The 26,439-nt window shown below is 38.8% G+C and overlaps 1 protein-coding gene across 1 annotated transcript in view; it reads right to left on the bottom strand.

Annotated features, from left to right (window-relative positions):
• EIF3H (eukaryotic translation initiation factor 3 subunit H) overlaps window positions 1-26,439 on the bottom strand; it is an 80,970-nt gene that overhangs the window by 13,195 nt on the left and 41,336 nt on the right. The window contains exons 3-5 of the mRNA NM_001030951.2: window positions 3,287-3,454; window positions 1,725-1,824; window positions 192-341 (exon numbers count right to left, since the gene is read on the bottom strand). Coding sequence (NP_001026122.1) covers window positions 192-341; window positions 1,725-1,824; window positions 3,287-3,454 — 418 coding nt within the window. The remainder of the gene's footprint in view (window positions 1-191; window positions 342-1,724; window positions 1,825-3,286; window positions 3,455-26,439) is intronic.

A 26,439-nucleotide genomic window follows, 5' to 3' on the forward strand; every position in this document is an offset into this window, starting at 1 on the left:
GAATTAGTGCTGTCGTTTTACCACGCAGATTTTCCTTCAGCAAAAAACACATGAAGGGTAAAGTCTTAACCCCATTAAAGTCAAGGCAAAGCTTCCATGGGCTGTAATGAGACTGGGATTTCACCCAAGGTGTTAAACTGTGGCTTAGGAAAGCGAATAAAAATACATCCATTATTGTAACAAGTACTTACCTGCTAGCCAGACTGAGCAATTCATGTCTATCGGCTACTGCAGATTTCTTTTCCAGTTCCCACAACATTACATTGATCAGGTATGAATTCTTAATTACAATGGGCACTTCTTCAAACATGTTTTCATAAGCAATATTTGCTTTTTTCAAACTGTGAAACAAGTTAAAAATATTTATTAAAATAACCAGCACCTCTGTTGTTCATTTTGTTAAACTGTTGCTCCAGCTACATTAAATAGGCAATTTTGTTAAAACTTCCCATTTCCAGAGCTCCATCTGCAAGCTAAAGTCAGGTCTCTCAGTTAGAGAGCATTTGCATGGCAAAACCTCACATTTACAAAGAGTAGGAAAAGCTGCTCTACAAAAACTCTCAGAAGTCAAGCAGCTGCTTTGCTCACTAATACATTTCTTACATGAAAAAGCCTCCAGCAAAAGACTGCACTGACAGGATTAACTCTGCCCCTTCCAAAACACTTCACTGTTTTCCCTGCCACCAGAGTTTCTTAAATAGAAGTGAATAGTCACCATATAACATCAAAACAGCTTTAAAGTCATAACTACTACACCAAAAACCAATTTTCCCAATACCTAAATAATTAAGAATTTTACTGATGAAAATTAGATTGACAAAGCACCACGTTTCAGAACAATTACATTCTATGGTGGATATTAAAATACAAGTTTATAGTGCACTTTTAAAAACAACTATTGTTCATGTTCTAAAATAAAGTAGATACTAACACCTTTCATAAAATCTGGAAATACAAGCATGATGTATGTAAGTAAATATATCCTTAACTTCTTTGTATGTGTATGGAATCTTCAAACAAAAACATCTGCCTTTTTTTTTTCTGACTGAGGACCAGATTTGTTTGTTCATTATGCAAATGTTATCTTTAGACACTGAGCAATGAAGTTAGTTTCTTCTCAATGAATAAAGTTGAACAAGTGCTCGTGCTTTTGCACTTGAACACCAAGCTGTTTGGAGAAAAAGGAGACAATTCAGGCCTACATCTATTACAAGCAACTATTCTTTTGAAACAGTTAATTATCTTACTTTTACTCGAGGAGATTGTGTCCACATGGGGGAGTTAATTCGGAATAAACACAGAAAAGCAGCTATTGTAGAATATCTGTTCAACTTTCCTTCTGGAAAATAGCAGCTCAAAGATAGACCAGCTATTTCCCCTTCTCTCTGTGCTTCCTCCCTTTCTTTTCTTTTTTCCTTTTTATTTTTAATATTTTTTGACCCTGTTCCCAGACACGGCTGCCTTTGCCATGTTCCTCACAGCCAGCCTGTCCATCTCCAAAATCAGCCCAAGTCCCCCCCACCCCTGCCCTCATTTAAATGCCCAATGACAGACTTCCGTTCCTTCTCCATGACTGTATCAGCACACATCTATCATCGCACAGAACACAGCCAGTTTCCCAGCACGTGCTGTTACATGAGATTTTAAAAATACTGTATTTCATCATCCCACGTACCCAAATAATCCAGGTAGATCACAAGAAATCATTCTTCTCAATTACTTACGCTTCTGGAGAGAAGTCTTTTTCTTTGCAGACTTCCATCAGTTTGGGAGTCAACCGATATGCCTTCAGTGACAAAGACCCTTGGGCAGTCTTAATGGGATCTATAATCAAAAACAAAGGAAGAATATTAATATAAACTCCAGCCTGCTTTTGAATTCAGTATATGAGTTACATAAACAGGAGGCAAAAAACTAAACGGTCGTCTTAGAAAAATAAGACAATCGACACATATTGAAATGTAAAATACAGCCTAACTATATGCAATGAGGCTGATTAATAAACACACCTTGGAGAATACAGTGAGGATAGAGAACCCTCCTACCCATAACATTATTTTCCCATTAAAGGTCTAATTCGCATTTTCTATTCCTTAATGTGAAGTATCCACATAACTTATGTAACAGCGACCTCATTTAAATAAATATTTTCCCCTCTAGTTATTATGCGTAAATCGAAATATTCGTTAAACAGCATTTCATACAAAAATAGTATTTTTGAGTAGCAATAAGCTAATTCAGACCAAGTTGCCCTGCTGCTTGGTGCACAACGATGTAACTGGTATATAAAATGCTTAATTTTGCCGTGACAGACTATGCTGAATGTAGGGGGAAATTTTCTAAACAAACTGTTACATTCCTAGGACAAAGAAGCTTAACACTTGCTGCATGATAATGGCTGAATCATGCCAACATTAGAATAAAAGCTGTGTTAACATTCATGTTGTCTGAAACTTAACGCAGTAAAACTTTTAGCAATCGGTGATAAAATAAAAACCAAAATAGACTGAAACAAGTGGAAAATTCATCAAGGTCTGATGATGCAATGTTTCCAGCCAATATAAGTATACTTTAACAACTTGTTCTTTACTGTAATCCAATTGTTAACATACTGAAACAATTTTGGGGCAGCTCATAAGATTGATCGTATTCATTAGTATTTTTTCTGACAGATACTCAGGACGTTACATTTACTTCTCAGCTGGAAACTATATGCAAGTCTGCCAGATATGGCAAACTGTGAGTGTTTGGGGAGGGGGAGGCTATAAAGCTGTTAAATTGCCTACGGTTCTGATACAGCACAGAACATCTGGTCTGGAGAGCTTGAGGAAACACCATTAAATAGGCAGAAAAGAAAAAAATCTTTGTGCTAAGAAACAGTCCAGGTTTTGTATGCTTCTGTCAGAGGTATAAAAAAACTTGGCAATTCGTGTCACGATTGGTCAGTCACGTACAGAGCCAGACACGCTAGCAATCGGGGTTTGTTAGACATCTGGTCGAGTTCCACCAGCCCCTCCGACGAGGGAGGGGAGATGAAGGAATAAAAATGAAGCAGCTACTCCAGCATTCCAAAACGTACACATCAGGGCTCTGATAGCAAGAAAAATAAACAGAAAGAAGGAAACCCTGTCTAGACTTAGCTGCTGCTGAGGCTGCCGTAGACACAGGGTTGGTATTTACTTGAAAAGGCCTGCCAGGCTACTCTTACAGGCAAAAGACAGAATACAAAAATAGTAGTAATAATATTAAGAGGGGAAAAGAATAATAAAGGAAACCTCATACTAACCGTAAATGAGAACTACAGACTCCTCAATTGCGTGCTGGTAACTGAACTGGGAGTCCAGGAGGGCACGGGTGACAAAAGAGCCATAGTATGTGGACTGGTACCAGCCAACGTGAAGATGATCAATGTTTACGTGGCGAAGGCTTCGCATCATTTCCATCTGGTATTGAACTAGATTAAATAAAAATGATGTTTAGAAAGTAAACTTACAAAATTTGTGCTATTTCTAGAGAGCGTTTAATATTCAATGACTAAATTGTACTACTTTTTTTTTTCATTGTTTTCTTTCATTCACTGCGTAGAAGTGTGCTCCTGCACTAACTAGACTATCTGCAGGAAAATACAGGGCTTCCTCAGAAAGTAAGACTAGCCTAAGCAAGCAGACTTTCTTTTTTCAGCTGGACTTAATTGCTAAAGCGATCACCAAACTGTTACGGCTCATTTACAGTGCGTATTACTTGCTCATTCATAAAAAATCGCAGATACCGGGTTTCATTAACCAGTAGTAATTTACCATTTTGTGACAAAATAAACAGCGATTTAAATCACGGTACTGCTAGGGATTAAATGATATTCCTTTAGATCCAAAAATCACCTCATGTAAATACAAAATAGGAAAGAACCCCGTGTCTTCTCCACAGTGTAGAACTACATTTTCAGTATTATAGTTTGGGGCACCCGCTATAGCCATCAGACAGATGTAATTGCATTTATCTTCAACTTTTTAACAGTGTTTCTTTTATATACGTATATGCAGTATATCTAGAAAGATGGACAGATTATTATACATAATAGACATACAGAGTGTGTTATCTTAGCAGAGAAACGTTCATTTTTTAAAATTTGTATTCTTTTAAACCCACAGCTGCAATGTTTTATTGTACCCACGAACAAGTTCTGTTTCTACCAAATGCCTCATTCAGACAGATTACCATGATGGAAGAGCAATGCTTAATGTTTAAGCAACGTTTAACACGCTCCGATCAAGCAGATCCACACACCTCATCACCTATCAGACCTTCTAGACAGACACTGCCTGCCTGACTGTGTATGAGGGGACTGATTTCTGTCTGCCAGTGCTCGCAGCCAAACGATAGGAAATCAGGTACAACAGCACTACACAATCCTTCAGTTTTATCTGCTGCTCCGAATTTGCAAAAACAACCCCATCCTATGCATTTATTTCTGTGTATTTTTTTTCCCATGAGCTCTCCTTGCACAGATGAAAACATGATATTCATTATGAAAGAAAGCCACATAAATTAATTAGAGAATAGAACGTGCTAAGTGCTCAGAACCCACTTTATATCATTTCCAGAATAAAAAAAAAAACAATTACATCCTTTAAAGATATGAGGAGACATTTCTCAAGAACGGACACATTTTCCAACTTATCACACACAAAGCACAATCTAAATTCTGCAGTCTGCTAACCCTTTTAAATTACAATGTCTTAAGCAATCTACATACGTTTGTATAAGCACTTGCAGACTTTTCCCATCAGCATACGTTGGTGCCTGCATTTTATTCCATAATGCCTTAATATAAATGACTTACAATTTGCGTTTCACCCAGGACACCAACGATAGCCTAGCAACCCACAGCTAACACAGCAAAACCATCCAGGTTCAGTCTGGGATGCCACACGCTCCTATGCAGAAAGGCCCGCACCACGGGGCTGCCAGTGCACCGCGGCACATCTAAAGGTGTCACTGCTTCCCAGGACAGCCAGCTAACTGGAACCGATCTAACAGCCCCTTCACAGCTGCTCCGAACACCTTTCCCCTCGCCAGACTGAAATAAAATAAACGTTAATCCCCTTTTCATTGCACAACTTCCAGAAATACAGGACAGCTTCAGGAATCCTCCTTACTCAGCAGCCCCCGCTGTTCAGCAGGTAGCGTCTCAAGACATTTCCCACTTTCCTAACAAAAACAAAGTCAAGATGTAGCTTGTCAGAGAAGTACAGTCCTTACACTTAAAGGTTTGGTCGGCTTTTTTCCTTTTCTCCTGCTTTTTACAATTAAAACATACAGAATACAATTCTTTCTCAGAAATGCAAGACTGCTGCTATGACCACGATTTTAAATAGAAAAAGCATACAATACGTTCAATAAATGTGGAAAATGGAGATAGAATGGGCTATTTTGGTTTAAAGAACATTTTTCAGAATACACTTGCATAGAAAGCAAGTAAGACTTGCTTTTGACATGACTTGCAAAGACATGAAATTACGGTTAAATCCTTTCTAGCTGGATGAAGTCATGAAAAAGAAAAAACAGAAAGAGATTTTCAAAAGCAGTTGAAAGAGAGGAAATATTTTTTTTTAATGAAAATAGATGTGGATTTTTAGACTGTTGATCTACACTACTAATTGCAGTGCTGATTTTCTTAAAATTGAAGACGTAGTCAAAGTTGAAGTGGCCACGAAGCAATAGAAAAGAAGTATTTTCTACATAGATTCCTATGAAATCACATGGTAAAACCCATTCCAGTATTTTCTCCTTTAAGAGATCTTAAGGAGATGTTAAAGATAGGGAACACCCTACGAAAACATCCAGATCTTTGTAAGTCTGAATGAAGGTATGTCATGCTCTTACAAGTGTAAGAGCAACCCAAAAATTACGTTTGAGGACTTCTTGTCTTAAACGCAGCATCGTGTAACTGAAGTGTGAGAGACATCACGTAGAAGAAAGGCCTCACTGAAAAGCATCCAGATTTCAAGTCAGCAGTTCCTCCTCTCATGACTGTTAGCAGTTAGATGATAATGAAGGCAATAGCGGAAAAATCTCAAAGAACCAATAAAGCATCAATAGCTAACATCTCTGCCTTGGGAAAACAACTGCAGAAATTAAAACATGATGCAGTTCCCACCAGAGAGAAATGGAAACTCTTTTAACCAAACATATATATTTTATAACATGTATTAGCAGCTAGATAGCTCCAAGAGCTGCCAACTTGCACAAATGTGTAACAGTCCCTAAGTTGCTTTTGCTGATATCATTACTGCCATTTCTTTACATCTTTTGCCTGCTGTACAAAGCATCATGTATTTAACTAGAAGTTAAGTACAGACTAGGGAAGAGCTTTCTCCTATCCAGTCCTCACTCTGCTAGGACTTGGGAAAGTCAAGCACTTTGACAAGAAATTCACTGTTTCAAACCATAGCGTTTGGAAACGTGGGTGCCCTCCAAGTCTGAGAATGCCTGGAGCTTAAATGAGCAAGGAAAAGGGCCAAGGAATGGTCAAGTCAGACCAGAATGCTGTGAAGTTTGCATTTTTAAGCAAATTATTTGCTCAGAAGCTTCCTTACGATGAGGTAAGCTATCAGACATGTCTGCACTTCATGCTTCTTGCATTAAAAATGCACCCATCGCACCTCTACCTCCTAAACACTTGGCACGAATAGAGTTTTTGAACAGACGATCTTTTTCACTATCGTTGAAATACATATTTCCTCTAAAATTACAGTTAGTTTTTCACTTGTTTGCAAACAAGTTTAACAGGGAAGCAGGAAGGAAGGAAAAAAAAAAAGAGAGAAGGCAGCTAGTAAGCATTATAATTAATTTAAAGCAAAAAAAAGAAAGCAAAAGTGACCAGTATGGGTGCTTTGCTTGAATCTGAGTGACACTTGTCTGTACAAACAAAATCCTGAAAATTAACTGAAAATAGAAACAGAAAAGTGTATTGCAGTTGTTTGATGGATATTTCTTCCATGATTTAAACTAAATTTTAACAAAATTATCATAAAAGATTAAAGGAAATACCCAAATAACATCAACATTTGCTTCTTTTCCAAAAAGCAACAGCAACACTAGGAACTGTCTAATATTTTACACATGTATCCTCTATGTTAACAGCAAGGAAATAATATATACAAATTCATGTAATAGATTAGAGACAATACTAAGAATTGAACACTGACGTAGTAACCCATTTAATGTTAGGGACAACTCATCCACATTCCTTTAATATCCTCAAATAGCCTGGGTCAATAATTCTACTACTCAAGAATCTAATTTAAGAATAGGCCAAATCAACTGAGACACTGAAAAAGAAAATAAACAGTCCATGTGATGATTTTAAAATGCAAACAAGCTTAAGACACCGGAGTTCACAAACAATTGGCAAATTCACATTCTGCTAGAAATAACAGCTTATTTCCCAAACTCTTCTGAAACAAGTGTTCCTGTAACAGCCTGATACATGATGCAAGCCTATTCAACACTCTAAAATTATATTATTTTCTCTATAAACAATTCATTAAAATCCTGCCCCTATGAGGTCACGTACCAATGTACATGCTGCCAAAAAGTCAGTTCTGAAATAGTTACTGTCAGATGAGATGTAGGTCAAGGTGGCCATACTCACACTACTGGTAAATGTTATGATGTGGAATACTGATCAAAGATGACCCAGAACCAATACATTTGATGGTACCTTAGATGTGTACGGCCTCAGTTTCCAAAACACTCTTTAAAGTTGCTACATGTTAAGAAGTCTGCTTTGAAGAGTGGCAATGACATGTCTCTGAAGTCGAAAAACTCAGTACCAATGCTGTGGACTGGTCTGCTGTCCTTGCTCATCCATTGCTCTTCACAGCATGGCATTACCAAAGAAACCAGCAACCACTAACGATTGCATAAGCCTGGATTTCACAATTAAGTGTCTGCCTTTCCTTGCATTCAGGAAATTGGTCCTTCAACTACGAACTTGAGAAGTACGAGTTATATGTCTCTTCATGAGAGCACATCAAGCAATTTCAAGAGCTATTTAGAGGCACCCTCACCCCCAGGGCTCCCCCAAGGGCTCCCCAGACCATCTGAGCAAGAATATTACTTTCTTGCTGGACTTTGGGCAGTCAGAAGACAGAAACTAAAGCCTATCAAAAGCCACAGTAATCAGCTCCTGCTCTAACACTTATCTGGATTTAACTGACAACACAGACAAAGCCAATTTTAGATATTCTGGTCAAATTATATTGAAAACCAGCCAAAATATCCTTTTTACAGCACCACTACTAACATGGGCAATATTTTTAGGGCAATTAATTGGTCTCTTTTGAAGTGCTACCCTGTGGCAGCAAGCATACTAAACAAGTGCTATACACTACATGATACTTTTTAGCAGCACAAAAAAATTCTGTTTTTCCTATACATATTAAACTTTGCCAAACCACATGTATGAATCACACAGTATCTTCAATGACTAAAACAAGCTAGCAGATGCTAGTTCAAGGAACTAGTATACGCATTTGAAAAGAAGGAAAATTGATTTATTTAATTTAATTAAGCTCAGAGAATTATGGAGAAAACAGATTAATTTTTTTCCCTCCACACATACAAACCCAATTAATTGCATAAAAAAAAAAACATGAATCAAAAAGACTGCATCTATTGATAACTCAAATTTTGAAAATACAAACATAATTACCACCACAACCAACTTACTCTGGTAAAAAAATAAAATATGAAGGGTGGGCAAAGACAACCAAGAAAATAGTTAATTCTAGTGATAGCAGTATATTACTACAACCTTTAGATACCACTGAAACATATTTTAAGCTTAAGACTGCAACACATGTGCATGTATTTGCAGATTTTTATCTATATCCAACTTCCAACTTCTCCCAAGACAAACGCACAAGCGAAGTAACTCAACAATTCACCTATTCAGGGAGAAAAAAATTAAAAGTAAATATTGCCTTCCTCAATAATATTCATTTCCTCCTCTGAAATATCAAATCGGTTACAAAACAGTGCTCCATTTTATGAATTTTTGCTACAGTGGGCTGAAAGCACCTGATCTCCTCTAAATTTGGAAGCTAAGCAGAGCAGGACCTGTGAATAGCTGGTTGGGAGAAAATCACCTGAAAACGGGCAAAAGTCCAGGAGTCATAGTCAGTTATAAGACCACAAAAACAAAAATGAGTCAAAAGACTGAATTCAACCTTATTTTATTTGCTACAAACCGGGATGAAAAAAAATAGGGGCAGAAAATGCACGTCCAGAGTGGATTAAGTTTTTCTAAAGGAATTGCTACATTTTAATAAGTCAGCAACTCAGGTGGAAAAATTGCATGCCATTACAATGCATGTTTTCCCAAAGCTGCTTTTTCCTTTTTCTTTCTTAATGGAGATAATGGGACAAATTGAAATTAAAATCTGTAGCAGTCATCTCCATTTGTATTACTGATGCTCTGTGAATCGTCTTCTGAAAAGGTGATTATTACAGATACTGAAGATTTGATGGTGTCTTCACACTTCCTAAAGCCAAAAAGCCTTCAACTTTATGAATGTGGGGTGAAACGAAAGAGGGAAGACTTGTTAATACTACTTCTGTTAATCGTACAAGCACAGCAAGCAGCTTCATCTGTAATGCCAGTTACAATCAGAATCGTTAAGGTTGGAAAAGACCATCACGATGATGGAGCCCAACCACCATGCCCACTAAACCACGTCCCTAAGTACCACATCTACCCCACGCACGGCGGCGTGCGTGACAGGGCAATGGGAAAGCAGCGAATGGAAGCACACCACTTCCTGCACATGTGCTGGCACGCACCCAGCGCTCGCTGACAAGAAGCATGGAGCTCCAGCCTCAGCACATAACCACTGAATAAGGAGGCAATCAAACTAATCAAGCTATCGAATCGTTTCATTATAACATAAGTGAATACTCAAATAAGCCTTTGGAAAAGCTAAGTAAATCTTACTGACCGCACAATTAACTACAATTCAAGATAATGGAAATTCACATTATTTTTGAACAAACACAATGGAGCCTAATGAAGAACCTAGAAGAAACGGACAGGACTGTCAAGGTGACTTCCAAAATTGCCTCTTGAAGTACGCAACAGTATTCCAAAGGATAAAAGCAACACAGTACTTCCCAACATACTGCAACGACTGTCTTAAAACAATTTAGAAGACAAGAGTCTTCTAAAGTCATTTTTAATGCTGAATGTCACTCAAAACTAACATTTTGAAGTTAAAGACGAAATTAAGCAATGCAAATTCCACTCTTGTGTTGACAATGATCCCTCAGAAAGAACTGTCAAACAACAAATGCAATACATGTTAAGGTTTTCTGCCACATATCTGGAGTAGTTTTCTGAGCATGTATGTATGAAACAAACTACATCTTCACAATACTGTACAAACACTCTTCACTTAACCTTCAATCTCTTTCTTTAAGGCAGATAAACATTCTCAGTATTTTAAATACTACTAAACAGTACTACTATTTTTTGCACATTGGTAGAAGATGTATTTTAAACAAGATTAAAATTACCATCAAGAATAAAAGTTTCAATCAGCAACTACATTGTCATGAAAGCAGTAAAATTATGGCAAGAACTGCCATCCAGACAGCCCAATTCTTGCTTTCCTTGTAAAAGGAAAATAAGATGCTGTCTCATTTCCTAATAAAAATCAAACTCCTAATGAAAGCATCAAATGTTTCCTATCAGAAATGCATTCCCCATCACCTTCAGCACCCTGAAGCCTTTAGACATGCAATTTTAGTCCAATGAATATGATTCTAGGTGCTAAAATGCAAAATATGATTGAAAGGTATGAAAATATCTATGTTAGATATTAGGAGCAAGTTTTTCACCCAGAGGGTGGTGACGCACTGGAACAGGTTGCCCAAGGAGGTTGTGGATGCCCCATCCCTGAAGGCATTCAAGACCAGGCTGGATGTGGCTCTGGGCAGCCTGGTCTGGTGGTTGGTGACCCTGCACATAGCAGGGGGGTTGAAACTCAATGGCCATTGTGGTCCTTTTCAACCCAGGCCATTCTATCATTCTATGAAAAGGAGCCAGCATGGTCAAAAACAAGTCCTGTTGTTGCGTACAGTAATCTCCTTTTCAACTGATCACCTCCTTTAAAAAAATTTATATTTTTTTAAGAGGCCAAATTCCTAAAATATTTTCTTAATATTCTCTACCAGTCATTGATTTTTTCTTGTTTACTCATTACAAAATATTAGCAATGTACCTACCTTAGTGCTAATGAGTTACAAAGAAAGTAAGAACACAGTAAAACAAGAATGTATGGTGACAACCTAATTCCTTCCCTGCATAAGCATCAAACTGATTAATGTATATGATCCAATACACCTCCCTCCACATCGCTCCACAGAAATGCTGTGAGTTCTTACTGATTTATTAGTAAAAATACTGGAAATGTTTGAAGATTAATGAATTACATAGTCATTTCCTTTAAATCAGGACAATGCAGTGGAAACAACTTAGAAATGCGGTGCATTTTGCTGGATTTTGAAAATCCATAGTGTTATAACAATATACATCACAAGAAAGCCTCATTTTGTTGAGAACTTTTCAGTAAGAAAATTGATAGTGACTTCACATGAGAGATTTGGAGGCTTTCAAGTCCCCCTACTTCCTCTTGGGAAGAAAAAGATTTTGTGGTTTTGTAAGTTTGGTAGTTTGCTTAACTTGTACCATTTTGTACCATTTTTTGCATTGCAAAAGCATGGCAAGGGAGAAGGAGCATCTCCAACAGCTTGCTTACAGCCAAAACACCCTTCTCATTTTACCAGATACAATGCAGCACGTGGTTTTCTGATGGCTTGGTATTAAACATCCGCACATCTTGTTTTGAAGAATCTCTTGCACTGTTCTCACATTTCAAGCTCACAAAATGTGGTCCAAACATTGAAGCAGACACCCCACTCACAAAATAATTTTCATGGGTTGTCCTTACAGTAAATCACAACTTATTAAAAGGAAATTCATTGCTACAGACCGTTTCTTCAGTTGGAAATTACACAAGCTATTTGTTTTCCATGACCACCATCAGCCCATACTGTAGGGATAACACTGTTAAAACATTTGGCAGGGAGAATAAGTCAAGAAAAGTTCTAATTTCTGGCAAAGCATAGGAAGAATGTGGTTGCTACCCCCTTAAGCACATGTCTTTTGAATCAAAATTACACAAGTATCTAGCTTTCAAATGTGTTAAGCACACTTGGAAGAAAAGACAAGCTGCCTCAGGCTTACAACGTCTTCCACTGGGAGCCCATTGGCACAGCACAGGAACCCACCGGGTGCCAGGACAGAAACAGTTAACAGGTACGGGAAGAAAGAAGGGACCCCACACAACCCCAAATTTCACATTCATTTTACAAAGCCTGCAGGTTTTATACAGCCCAGGTGCTGCTAGTCACCAATTAAACAGTAGTAAAATGCTGCATTCATTTCTTTCTTTACATTCAGCACTTAACTCTCACCCCTCATTTGAAGCAGTAACAGGGAACTCTGTGCAGTACCTCAATAAACAGCATCACAAGGATGTTTCAGTAGGTCTCTTACAACACTGACACCTCTCTGTAACACATTCCATGCAGCATGTGGCTATTCAGTTGTCCACAATACAGAGGACTGAGATATCCCACTCAGCTGTCTTAGAAAACAGTGATTAAGAGTCATGAAAACACCAGTCAAGGGTACCTTAGCTTGGATCCCAGCTGTCCTAATGCCTATGGGCACTCATCTCTGTCAAGTCCTGAAGCCATGACCAGCATACCAGTCATCCACACACAGGATGAGCTGACCTGAACACAAACAAGATGCAGAAAAACCTCTCCACTCTGAGATGTGGGGCCACGCACTACAAGATAAAATGAAATCAAGCCCTTTCACGTGCCAGCCCTGCCACAATAAAATCCTTTACTCTTCTTCAGCTTGTACACAGACTCTGAGATGGACTGGTTCTCTGCTTGTTCACTACTTGAGCTTCAGACCCAGTGACTACACAGAAGATAATGCGTAATTACCCACTGATAGTGGGTGATGTAGTTGAATGAATCTTAGTTTTAAAGAGTTCTTTAAAGCTAAATGGAAAAAAATACCAAGTTTTACCATGCACAAAAACTCCTAACATGTATGTTTCTGAAAGGCTAATGGAACAACTCCTCCAGCTAAGTATTTCTATAAATGAAATGAAATTATTGTGTTGCATATGTGGAGGCTGTGGATCCAGACTTAGTTGATGCCTAATGAGAGCCAGAACTGAGAGTATGAAATAACTGCCTTTTTTTTTTTTTAATATAGTAAATTATTCATAAGGGATACACATTACATTGGTATTTTATTGTAGCATGCTGGTTATCAAGAGTTGCTCTCAATTCTCTCTTAAGATAGGTTTTAAGAGCAACACTTCGGGAATTGATTGTAGGTGGGCTGAAGAATGAAAGACTCTGATTAACATCTAGGGAGATTTGAAAAAATGAACATTTTGGAGTATGAGTGGTATAGAGTGCTCTAAAAATTGTCAAGGAATTTGCCTGGAAGACTTCTAAGTAGCGCTGGATAGACAATAAGACATTTTCACATCTCATGAAATCTTCTAGCTCTTTTAGTAAGCCCTGCCTGCCAACAGGCATGGCACAATGATTTTGGAAGTTGTTGGCTGCACCAAAAAACAGCAGGTGAAATCAAGTTCTGACAGAGGCAATCCCTCCTGCCTGTAGAAATCAGCCTCCACAGACTGCCAAAGTCAAACAACATTATGTAAATGTCAACACAACAGGCAACAGCATCGGCAGCAAAGTGGAAATGAAAAACACCACTTAATGACCGTGGCTGCAGCAAGACCCTATAGTGATGAGTAGTAGGACATTCCAACCAGAAAAATGTCATCCAGATCAGAGAGCATCCAAATTTTTTAACACATATCATCCCATACAGCTAACCACTGAAAAAACAATATGTTAAAGAATTTTGGAGCTAACCAATTGAAGAAGCCTACTTTGCTTCTTCAGGTAAAACCATGTTCTTACGTCAACTTCAACACAGATGTTCAAGGAACACATCACTGCCACCACAATAGCTATTCACTAGGCAGCCAGTGCAATATATAGCTGGTGAGAAGGTCTTATCACACTCAGCATTTAAGAAGTTTACATTTTCAGGCACAACAGTGAAGATTTCTAAACAACTCCAATGGCATGTTTTAACACAGGATCAGCAATCCTATGGGTGCCAAGGAAAGCCAGCAGGCAGAGTTTTGAAAGGTACAGTGGCACCTGAGAATGACCTCATTTTGATGTGAGAACAAGACAGCCAGATATTTCCAGCTCCCTGGTGCCTTTTTACAAGAACACACAAGATTTAACACATGAAAACCACTGAAGTACTTAGGTAAGATTCTATGATTCTATGACAAGCATTGTTTCGTCTTCAGAGGCTTTCCACACAGATGTGGAGAAAGTAAAGCCTGGTATGACTAACTGACCTTTCAGCTGACCACAGCAGATCCAACCGTGCTGCTCTATTCCCCAAACCACTAAGTTACCTCATATTTTTGTATCAGACTTCCAATCTTGTCTTAGACACTAAATAGTAAACCGTCACAGGTCCCATTTTCTTCCCAAGGAAATCGGATTCCTCATCACCACTTGCTGCTTCACTGTTATCACTTGTGTGTATACACGTGCACACACAGAGAGGAAGGAGGAGAGAATATACAAAAAACTGTACTTTAACGTGCATTAAACCAAGGTGAATACCATAAGTAATGTCACCATGGTCATATTTTATATATGTGGAAAAAGGCTGTTGTAAAGCAAGTAATTTAATAAATACCTTATACCTTGACATAAACTATAAAAATGAATCTACTACTACTACGTCTAAGTTCAACAGTAAGTAATTAAAAGACCACTGCCCAGTAATAAACAAGACAGAAACCTCGCTGCATGTGTTCATTTGCAGCATTACGAAGCTCACAGTTTCATAGCACTGCTCACATAATAAACCAAAAGCTAGGACATTTAGATCAACGTAACTCAGTACTACAAGAAAACCCCATTTCCCAGCATGGTATTGCAATACTTAGAAGGCTTAACACTGCAAGGTATGTGCTGAATGTCACTAACAGTGACATTACTCAGTGGAGGTTCCAACGTCCAGGATAACGCTAGTAATACCCTATTGTCAGTGTGAAGCCTTCAGTGCTTCCTCAAACAAACAATGAATTCAGGATGTTACAGATCATGCAGAAAAGCTTCAAAAAGTCTTTTCCACAGGGAAGTGAGAGGAACAATAAAAACAAGGAGTGGCTGGATATTTGAGGTAAAAGGCAGTCATGCCTCCTCACAAGCAGCTTTAGGCATCTGACAACTTGAGACCATAGACTATAATCAGATGCAACAATTTTCTAATAAGTAGTAAAAATAAATAATCCTCAACAGTTTAAGAACATTTAATGTATTTTATGTAGCAAATAATACTCCTGGCTTTTAGATTGAACTATAAGACAGAGAGTCAGGATGAATTTCTCTCCTTTCTAGGGTCTGTAACATCATATGGCAGAATTCAGCAAGCCAAAGCTAATATTTCAGCAAAATAACACTTGCAACTTTTATATCTAAGTGTGCCTTGTTCTTTTAAAGTAGCCAAAAACTAAACTCACACCCTGTTTAAACAGGCAGAAAAAGTACTCTGTGCCAAGGAGGAAGTTGTAAACTTAAAGTAGGTTTTGTGCATGGGAAACTCAAGTTGGGAAGTATTAGGGCAGATCCACAACAACCAGTACTTTAACGAGTAAGACAAAAAGCACAGGGTAATTTTGGAGCTAGAGGCAGGAGGCTGCAGCTCCACTACTGATCAGCTGATGGGCTCACCAATGGGCACAGGATAAATCAATTCTTTCAAATCCTGCCTCTCTTCTGAAGATATTAAGCTCTCGTGGCAGCATTCACCATTTAATATGAATGCAGCCAAAGAGCAGAACAGTCCAGTTTGAGGAAAAGATAAATCATTGCATCACCTAATGGTATCTGTACTTTCCAGAGTGCCGAAGTGTCTTCGTAACTAGAGTATATTTACAAACCTAAATTATATTTGGATTTTTAAAAAGTATATCAAGATTAGCATTGAGGGAAGGTCATGCCTGACCAATCTAGTGGTCCTCTATGATGGAGTGATGCATTGGTAGACAAAGGGAATGCATCTGATGATGTCATCTACCTGTACTTCTGCAAGGCCTTTGACACTGTCCCCACCACATCCTTATCTCTACACTGGAGAGATATGGATTTGAAGGCTGGTCTATTTGGTGGATAAGTTATTGGTTGGAAGGTCACAGCCCGAGGGTTGAGGTCAATGGCTCTACGTTCAGGTGGAGACTGGTGACGAGCAGTGTCCCCCAGGGGTCTGTCTTGGGACTGCTACTCTTTAATATAGAATCATGTAATGGCTTGAGTTGAAAGTGACCTCAAAGATCATCTAGTGCCAAAGGTCCTGCCACGTACAGGGTTGCCAACCACAAGATCAGACTGCCCAGGTACTCACCAAGCCTGGCCTTGAATGCCTCCAGGGATGGGGAAACATCTTCACCAATGACATAGATGATGGGATCAAGTGCACCATCAGCAAGCTTGCTGATGACACCAAGCTGAGTAGTGCAGTTGATAGAGCAGAAGGAAGGGAGACCATCCAAAGGGACCTTGCTAAACACAAAAGGTGGGCCTATGCAAAGTTCAACAAAGAAAAGTGCAACGTTTTGCACTAGGGTCAGGGTAATCCCAGATATGTATTCAGACTAGGAGAAAAACTCCTAGAGAGTAGCCCTGCTGAGAAGGACTTATGGGTCCTGGCAGATGAAAAGCTTAACATGAGCCAGCAGTGTGCACTTGCAGCCCATAAGACCAAAAGTATCCTGGGCTGCATCAGAAGGGTGGCCAGCAGGGCGAAGGAGGTGATTGTGCCTCTCTACTCTGCCTTCGTGAGGCACCATCTGGAGTACTGCATCCAGGTCTGGGGCTCCCAGCACAGGAAATAAGTGGAGCTTTTGGCGAGGTCCAGAGGAGGGCCATGAAGATAATCAGAGGGCTGGAGTATCTTTCCTATGAAGACAGGCTGAAAGAGATGGGCTTATTCAGTCTGGTGAAGAGAAGGCTGCGTGGAGACTTCAATACAACCTTCCAACATTTAAAGGGAGTTCATAAACAGGAGGAAATCAACTTTTTTCATGGGTAGGTAGTGATAGGACAAGGGGAAATGGTTTTAAACTAAAGGAGGTAAGATTTAGATTAGACACCAGGTGGAAGTTATTCACTGAGAGTGCTGAGGTGCTGGAACAAGCTGCCCGGAGAGGTCCATGCATGGAGGTGTTCAAGGCCAGGTTGGACGGGGCCCTGAGCAACTTGATCTGCTACTTGACCTAGGCACTGGCAAACTATGGCAGGGGGTTGAAACCTGATGATCTTTGAAGTCCTCTTCCAATCCAAGGCATTCTATGATTCTGTGAATACAGACCAAACAGACTCTAAATAAAAGATACCGTGACAATGAGGCCTGCAGGGCTGCTCAAAAAGAATCTGTGGAGTCTTCATTTTTGGAGTGGGCAAAACCCTGAGTAACCCACCCTACAGTTGACTGTGCTTTGAGCATGGAACTTGAAACAAAGACTGCTGGACATCCCTTTCAACCTCAGCTATTCAATGAATCTGCGATTGGACCTTAGTAAGTTTGAACCCTGTTAAGAGACAGAGGGAAAAATTTAAATAAACAAAACACAAAATGTTGATTGAAGTCACAAAAAAAGGGGGCCAAGATCACAAAGGCTCAGCTACACGCTACAGAAAAAATATGGCAATCCAAGTTTGATTTGAGTAAAAGACATGGTTTTAGAAACAACCAACCATATTGTGAAAGTTCAAAGAGGACATTTTCTGTTTCAAAAGCAGTTATTTTCATTATGCATTCAACTTTTTATTAGTTATTGAAAACGTTAAAAGCAATTATGCGAGCTCTATATAATTCTCAAAGGATTCAGCCTAATGCTTTTTCAAATGCAAGCAAGACACTATACACAATAGGTACAAAATCTCTGGTTAACAGCCACATACTGTATTTATTTTATCCACCCTCAATGACTGTCAAAAACATCAACAGAAACTCTTTCAAAAAGTTAACAGGGGTAAACCAGTCCGAAAACATTTTGTTTTGCAAACTGCGTTTAGATTTGTGATTGCAGCTCAGTATGGTAGGCAAACATGGAAATACAGAACTGTCAGAGGACAGAAATGAAACAAAGACTAACGCTGAACTGCAATGTCAAGAGAACTTGAAAAGAGAGGCCTAGAGAATTCGTTTTGTTCATCAGATAAGAGAAAAAAGCAGAAAGAAATATACTGTAAAAAATTTAAAAGCATCTCAGCACACTGACCATGAGCTCCACCATTTAAAATTGCATTTAAATCAAGAAAATTGAGGAATATTGTTACAGCTATCAATGGCAACGGCAGTAAATTGCCCTGAAAAATAGTATTACAGCCAGAATAAAATCTAGATAAACTGCTGAATATCCTTTCTCTGCAAAATATTACAAAGAAAGCTATTTTCTGAAGTAATTCACTAAAAAATGAACATTTACACATGTCACAGATATATACACATATCAGAAAGCAGCTCAGAATAAGGAAGTTTTATGAGGTGAACAGTGGTAACTGAAGGATCTGGAAAGGTGATAATTCAGTAAAAATAAGCTCAACTTCTGTTTAATTGAAATAATTACTTTAAAATTCCCCGTTTTGTTTATTTTTATGCAACACAATCATAATACCCAGAGCTAGCAGGAAATATGCAATCCTCATCAAACACTTTCTCTGCCTCAGAAGAAAGTGATGTTTATACCGTTCTCAGAGTCTCCAAACACCTACTCAGAAACTGCAATTTGTGTTTCTAACACCTCCTCCATATTTTATCATAAGAATATACTCAAGTGGACTGCCAAAAAAAAGTCCAATCTGTAGGAAGACAGAGAGTAACAGCTTTGCTTGTTGGAGAGCACTGACAGCAAGCTTGTGCTATGTGGGCAGCGCCCTTTGCCATACAACACTGACTGGTCAACAGCATAACAAAAAGAGATTTTTTTCTGCGTAGTAAATTAATTCAGTTTCTGTTCAAGTTTAACAGCCACTATTCTACAAATAACCTTTCTTGATTATCAGTAGCAGGGTCTGGCAAACCACAGACCACCCCTCAGGCAGGTGGAAGGGAAGACTGCCTGTGAAGAATGGCCCCAACACAGTCCTGCAAGTCATGCCAGTGTAGAAACATACTGCAAACTCGCCACGAGAGAGCTGAGTCCAGGAGATTTTTAGGCAGCTGGGTAAGTCTGCAGTATTGGTTCAGTGTTCAAACTGAACATTTACCTGTTCCACCACCATCTTTTAAAGCAGAAGTGAAACTTGGTCTCTTCTCTTTCCAACACCTTAGTCCTACAACTCATGTGGCTATGAGAGTCTGTTCTCAAGGCCCGTCTCCCTGGAGGTTACATTGGATGCACAAGGAGGAACAGAAGCACTGGCCTAGGTGTAAAGATATAGCAATCAGCTTTCAAACCAGACTTCCAAATTCTGTTTTGGGGAGTGATTTCTCATCCCATCACACCAGCTCTGGGTCCAGCTGTTGTTTTAAAAGACAGCTATAAATACATAAATTACTCTCCCAGTATTAATTTTCCAGGGAAGCTATTGTAGCTATTAAAGAAAAGTTTTATAACTAAATCTTAAAGGAAAAAGACACACAATCTCAAAAGAGGGATCCACAAACAAGAGATTACATCCAGACAACGGTCTATTGTTAGGATCTGCTCCACGTTACACAAGAGCTCACAAACTCTCAATGCAAAGTGTTACAGAAATGACTCTTGCACTTCTCATTTCAAGAACAAGAGCAGTGAAGAACTGCTGTTTTCCAACGCTGCATTTCAAGACACGAATTACACTTTATCATTTTGATTTTGCTAAGTCAGACAACACTTTATTACTATTTTTAATCCGTAGGAGCTCATATTCAGATCTACAGAAGAGAATCAGATTTGAGTATGTGCTTTGTTCCAACTTACTTTCTAGTTGAAGTTGACTAATAATTTGCTCTGCTATTTCATTAAATTTGCAAATGGGATATCTCCTTTACAGAGATCTAAAACAGCGATGGAAGTAAAGAGAGAAGGCAGACAAAGAGCAAATTTCTTGTGATGAGCAAAGCTCCCAAGTGTGCCTGGTTAACAAAATTGCTACATGAACTTTACAGGCTTGCTGTCCCCTGCAATTTTCACTGGTAAAGCCTTCCAAAATTTGGGTTTGCTATACTCTTGAAAAACAAGGCAGGAGTTCCAAGTATTTCATTAACAGACACTCAACAGACAGCAGCTTTAGGACCACCTCATAACTCACACATGGCGAGGAAGGCACATGGTCTAAGTATGTGAGCAGGTGCAAGAACACACAAGCTGAATTTCTGCCCTCCTGTTCACTGCTGAGGCAGTGGCCATTGTGCAGTGAGCCACGGAAACATCCCAGAGCTGAGGCTCCTTCCACAACTACCAACTGAAGGTGTCTCCACTTGAAATTCTAAGTTATTACTATAAATGCTGAGGTCTCCCCAACCAGAAGATTTTCAACTCTAAACAATTTTTAACAAATATGTAAGATATTAGACTGAATTAACTATTTATATAAAAATATGGAAGTAGACTGAGTTTTCACAAAGAAAGCCTGCTCAGTTTACTGTTACATTATGTTTACAAGTAAGCTTAGTGAAAAAAAGATTGGGTCAAAACAAGAAATAAGGTATCTTGATGAAATATGGTTTAAAAGAAATATGTATTTAATATGATACATTATAATGCTTCTTTGGGCTATAAAAGGGTTCCTTTATCTCCAAATGCTCATAACATGTTTAAAATACATTCTGAATTTTGATTTCTCACAGCGTTTGATATAAAAAAACAAACCAGAAGGTTGCCCTAAAGATAAATGAAACATCTGGTGAAACATGTAATAAGCTTCAGGCTCACATCTGCTACTGAAGTTAGTATTCCCGCACCATAGCTACAAGCTCTATGCAAAGCTCTACAAGAATAACTGAGAACAGGGAGGATTATAAGGAACACATTCCTCAATCTAAATTGATATTTCCTCTTCCATCTGAATCAACATTGTGCTTCCATATGTATGCATTAACGTCCAGCGCTAAACCTCAGTGGAAAATTATTGCTAAAAGTAAAGTTCACATTTAAAACTATGTATTGTAGAGTGTCTTAGGGAGTTTTTACACATCCGCAACAACCGAGCCGTACGTTTGACTGCCGATACACATACATGCAGTTTTACCTATTCACACACACAATTTTATCTCATTTTCTTTAATCTTAGGCCACAAGTAAACCTTCAACAATTAGCTCTTCCACACACCTCTGTGTGACCAAACTTATTCTAAAAAGCCAAGAGTAGACAGTAAGAAGCACTGTAAGTGTAACTGTATAAAAATGAAGCCTCAAGGCTTTTCAAACAGTAACTGATAAAATTGAATGTAAGATATTTCCTAAGAAATAAACTATGTGTAACTCACATTCTTGTTTCTATAAGAAGGTTGCTCAATATTTATCTTTTTTTACCCATTCACTCCTAAACTTTCAATTTCTTCCATAAACAACCATTGCAAAGTGTTTACATTTAATGCCAACATAAAATGCTTTGTATTTGTGACATTTTTAAAAGACCCTTTTGTGCCACGGAGAGTTTAGAAAAAGACAGATATCTGCACAGCAGGGAAAAAAACCACTTACATTTCGCAACAGCTGTGAAAGATCAGTCCTCTGGAGTAACTGAAATCAATGGCAAACTGAGAAGTGTTTAGGAAATAAAATGTTTCCATCACCTCATACTATCATTCACTTCCATTAGTACTGATGAAAGAGAGACTGCATTTTACACGGTGTTATAGATGGTAGGAACATTACTGGCAGTGGAAACGCAGTTTGGTCACTAAACAATTCAAACATCAAACCTGGGACAATAATCCCAAGAATAAATACTCTAGTGGGCATTTTGTTAGTTCAACTTAGACAATGAAGAAATGACAACCAGACCCAAACTCATTTTTCCTGGAAAAAAAATTTTGTACTAGCATTGAAAGTGATTAAAAGGTTAAAGCCAACACAGGTACACCAACACTTTTCTACTGACCAGACCACATGATAACACAAGGCAGTGCAGAAACCTCTCTCTGTACAGCGCCCTCCTCTCCTACTTTCCGTTGTGTAACAGCCTGTATTATAATAATCGAGAAATTTTACACGTTCTCAATGCAAGGCAGAAGACAAAAACAAGGAACAGATGAATATAACGTGATCAACAAGGGAAAACGGAGATTAAAAATTGGCCATGGAAGATATGCGGATAAGCCAGTAGTGTCATGACATAAATCACACACTATACCAAGAATCTATCATGCAGAATAGAGCTGTGATAGCGAGCATACCAAATTACTAGGTGTTGATAATAGCTCATGTCTTGCTTGTTGACACCCTGCAGAAATGCGCTGAAAGGATCCAGGGGAAGAATGGATAAAGGAAGTGACCACTTCTGATAAAGAAAACCAGGGGCCAGGAGGAGGGCAGCTTGGGTTTATTTGTGGTCGTTTGTTATTCTCTTTCTTTGTTTTGTTGTTGTTGTTTGTATTTTCAAGCAAGAAAGATTCGACTTCTGTTCCAAATAACTGTTGCACATCATCTACCTTGCAATGCATCTTTAAAACACTTTGAAGACAGGAGCGATGCAAAAGCTTTTCGTAACTAAGATCAGCTGCTACAAAAAAAAGTACAAATGAGAAAAACATGATTCTGACAAGGACATCCCTTTGAAATCTGTACACTGGGATCTATAAATCATTATCTGCTTACACCACCTTGTCCATGCACAGAGGTTTGAAAGAATCTCACAGTAAGTTCCATTTAAAGAGCCATACCCTGCTAACCTGTCAGTGAGCTAAAATGGAGCTCCCCCCTTAATGAGAAACACAACAGTTGCTCAAGTTGTCTGCATGATTTGACAGATACGTCTCCAGCTGTGATATGGTGATGTTTTGCACAAGCTTACTTCTTAACAATGTTAACATATTATCTAGTTTTTTAGCTAGGAGAAAAACAAGTCACACAAGTAATGTTTAGATCTCTTGATCATTATGATAAAAATAAGCTTTCCACTGTGTTAACAGACAATAAACAAACAAATCAGGAACAGAAACAATACTGCTTCACACTCCTATTTTACCAATAATGGTTGATGAAATGTGTGGTCCCATTCTGCCTCTTCCTCCAGCTCCACGAGCTGCATCAACTTGTTGGATTCACACTCCACCAGATCTACAAACCAATCTCTGTCAGTTTGTGGCCACACAACCACTTGGGCTGACAGCCTGGTGCAGGGAAAAGCAGGGACCCCTCCTGCCCTCAGCTGTGAGACAGCACTGCACGTCTTATTGAAACTCACCTGCAGGTAAGCAAATCTCTCCTTCCAGAATAAAAGAGCACTGTAATCAGAAATAATTCCACCCCCTCCCCCCCTTTTTTTTTTTTTGTATGTGTTATACAGCACTCAAAAACCCTTGTTCTACTAAAATAACAAAGGAAGGGTAAATTACACGTTACGGTTAATTTCCCATTCTTGAAACGATCCAACTTAATCAATACACTACCGCTTCCAGGCCACAATATAAATGCCTCTGTTACAAAAGGTTTGCTTTGCCAGGGATCGAGCCCTGAGTGACAGACGCTTGAATTACAGAAATCTAACAGCCAGGAGACTGCTGTAAGAACACATTTAAATTAAACACTACCTACAAAGGTCTCTCTGTAACAACGGTTATTTGCTTCTGAAATGACAGCGCAATAAGTGATCTGCTCCTCTGGTAACACGCAGCTTAACGAGAACTATAACCAATTAGGGGAATCAAAAGACAGAAATTTAAACAGCATCAAGAATATTTAAAGTCATCCCTAACTTACAGAATTAATCAGGTACTGTGTATGTACAACCTTAATTTGTTTTTCACCTATGAGAAGCTGAAAAAAAAATAAATATGTACAGCTCAAAGCAAAAGCCCAGCGACGTTAACTCAAAACTGTAATTCACTATAGCCCAGAATGAAAAGGAAGACAAATCCTTATTCAGTGTCCTACATACAAACACTGGATTTATGCAGCAAATTATGAAAAAGGGAGTGTCAGAATTCGGCGAGAATCAATCTTTTTATAGAAGTCACCTGTGTAAAGAGCAAGCATTTGCTTTGTCAACTAAAACAGATATTCTGGAAGTAGCATGCATTAATACAGAAATACTCTAATGATAAAAGAAAGCTCAAATGCAGTTTGAAATAGAAAAACATGCAATAGAAGACTTTGTTAGTTCTCAAGGTCTACTGTTTGGAGTTAGTATTACTAATTAGAGTATTTTTGTATAAAATGTGATTAATAGGAAATGGTTCCTCTGAAAAGTTATGTAGGCAAGAACTACAGGGCTTCAAATCACTGACCTGCCCCGCTTTAAGCCGTTCTGCATTCCTCTCCCCATCCCCAGGGCAACCAACCACCCCCTCCAACACACACAGGTTTGTGGTGCTGTCAGCAGGCCAAGTAGGATCTAATCAGGCAGAGAAAATAACAGTACACACTGTATTTCACCCTATGACCAACCATGATCTACACGAACTAAGTCAAGACAGGAATTGTCAAAGAGAGCACATTCCCTCCTGCAGAATTCAATACGGAGAGGACAAATCACAAAGACTACTTAACCTGCAGCTGTGAAACGTGTTTCTTGTGTTATTACAAGTTTCATGACGTGAGAGACTGGTAAAAGAGCAAAGCAATTAAAAGGACTGAAACGCATATAGAGCTCTGTAGTAAATGCAGGATCGAGCTCCCAAACTGAGTTTGACAGTTTCAGATAACAGCATGAGGCTTCCCACGGCATCACTTTACACCTCTATGCCCTCCTGGAGACGTGGCATCTTTGAGCATCTTCCTATTGAACGAATGCTACCCCACCAGCTCCAATGAAATTACTTTTTCTCCATTTCAATTACCACTCTATATAGCATAACCGATAAAAACATATCAAGTATATTTTCTTCTTCCCAGTTGGCCTTCCTCCTTCATCTGACATGCCTGACTGCTTCCTCACAACCCAAGCAAGCTTCATGTTGCATGAGAAACTCACCTCAGAATACACCTACCTTTATCGATATGTAAGCTCACCTGACTCACTGGTTACAGTCAGTACACAGAACTTCTCTTCAGTTTGATCCCATATCCATCATTAACAGCTCAACAACCACAAACCCAAACATGGCCATTCCTATATACAAGAACAACAGATGAGGAAGAGAAAGGCCCAGTTCTCCAAGAGAGTCTCCAGATCCTAAATTTGAAATCTTTTTCCTCTGGCTTTGACCACTACACTAATAGCTCCTTCACATGCATACACAAAGTATTATGTAAGTAGCTCTATACAATCATACTATCGTGCTCCTACACAGCATTAGGCAGACGACAGAGAAGAGGTGTTAGTACAACAAATGTAAGCTCATCTTTCCACTTTTAAGGCCTTGAAAAAGATCGTAACACAAACAGGCAAACATTCAGGCTGGATGTGGCTCTGGGCAGCCTGGTCTGGTGGTTGGTGACCCTGCACATAGCAGGGGGGTTGAAACTCGATGATCACTGTAGTCTTTTTCAACCCAGGCCATTCTATGATTCTATGAAACATATAGCAGCCCCTCTGGGCCCACCTTTGCCAGACAGGTTCTAACTGCTACACCACTGAAGTAGGACACTTTCCTATATATTTAGGAACTAAAGGATCTCCTTACGACTTTTAAAATCAGGTACATATGTGTAATTTAGGGGGCAAAGTCTGAATTCTGTGAAAAATGAGAGTAGTTCATGAATGACTTTAAAAATCCTTTGAAAGACCCAGCTTTTAGGCACATAAGAAATGAGAGAAAACATTACTGCATACGAACGAAGGCAGTTCATTACGTTGACTACTAATAAGGATGGGGTACCATAAAGAGTACCACAAAGGTACCACAAAGAGTTGAAGATTTTCAAAATCCTATTTTATTATGCAATGAAAACCCCAATCATAGATATAGTCTCCTACATCTCACCAGAACATCACATGCAATTACAGTTTAAAACATGCTTGAAGAAAAAACACAATCAGTTTTTAGCAAAATAATCAAAAGGTGTCTGCTAAAACACAGGGAGAACTTGTAGTAGTAGCTCATTTTGGCAGAAGAATTACACTGAGAGTCTGTTACACTTTGAGAAA

This window comes from Gallus gallus, chromosome 2 (assembly GCF_016699485.2).
Source record: "Gallus gallus isolate bGalGal1 chromosome 2, bGalGal1.mat.broiler.GRCg7b, whole genome shotgun sequence".
Lineage (NCBI taxonomy): Eukaryota > Metazoa > Chordata > Aves > Galliformes > Phasianidae > Gallus > Gallus gallus.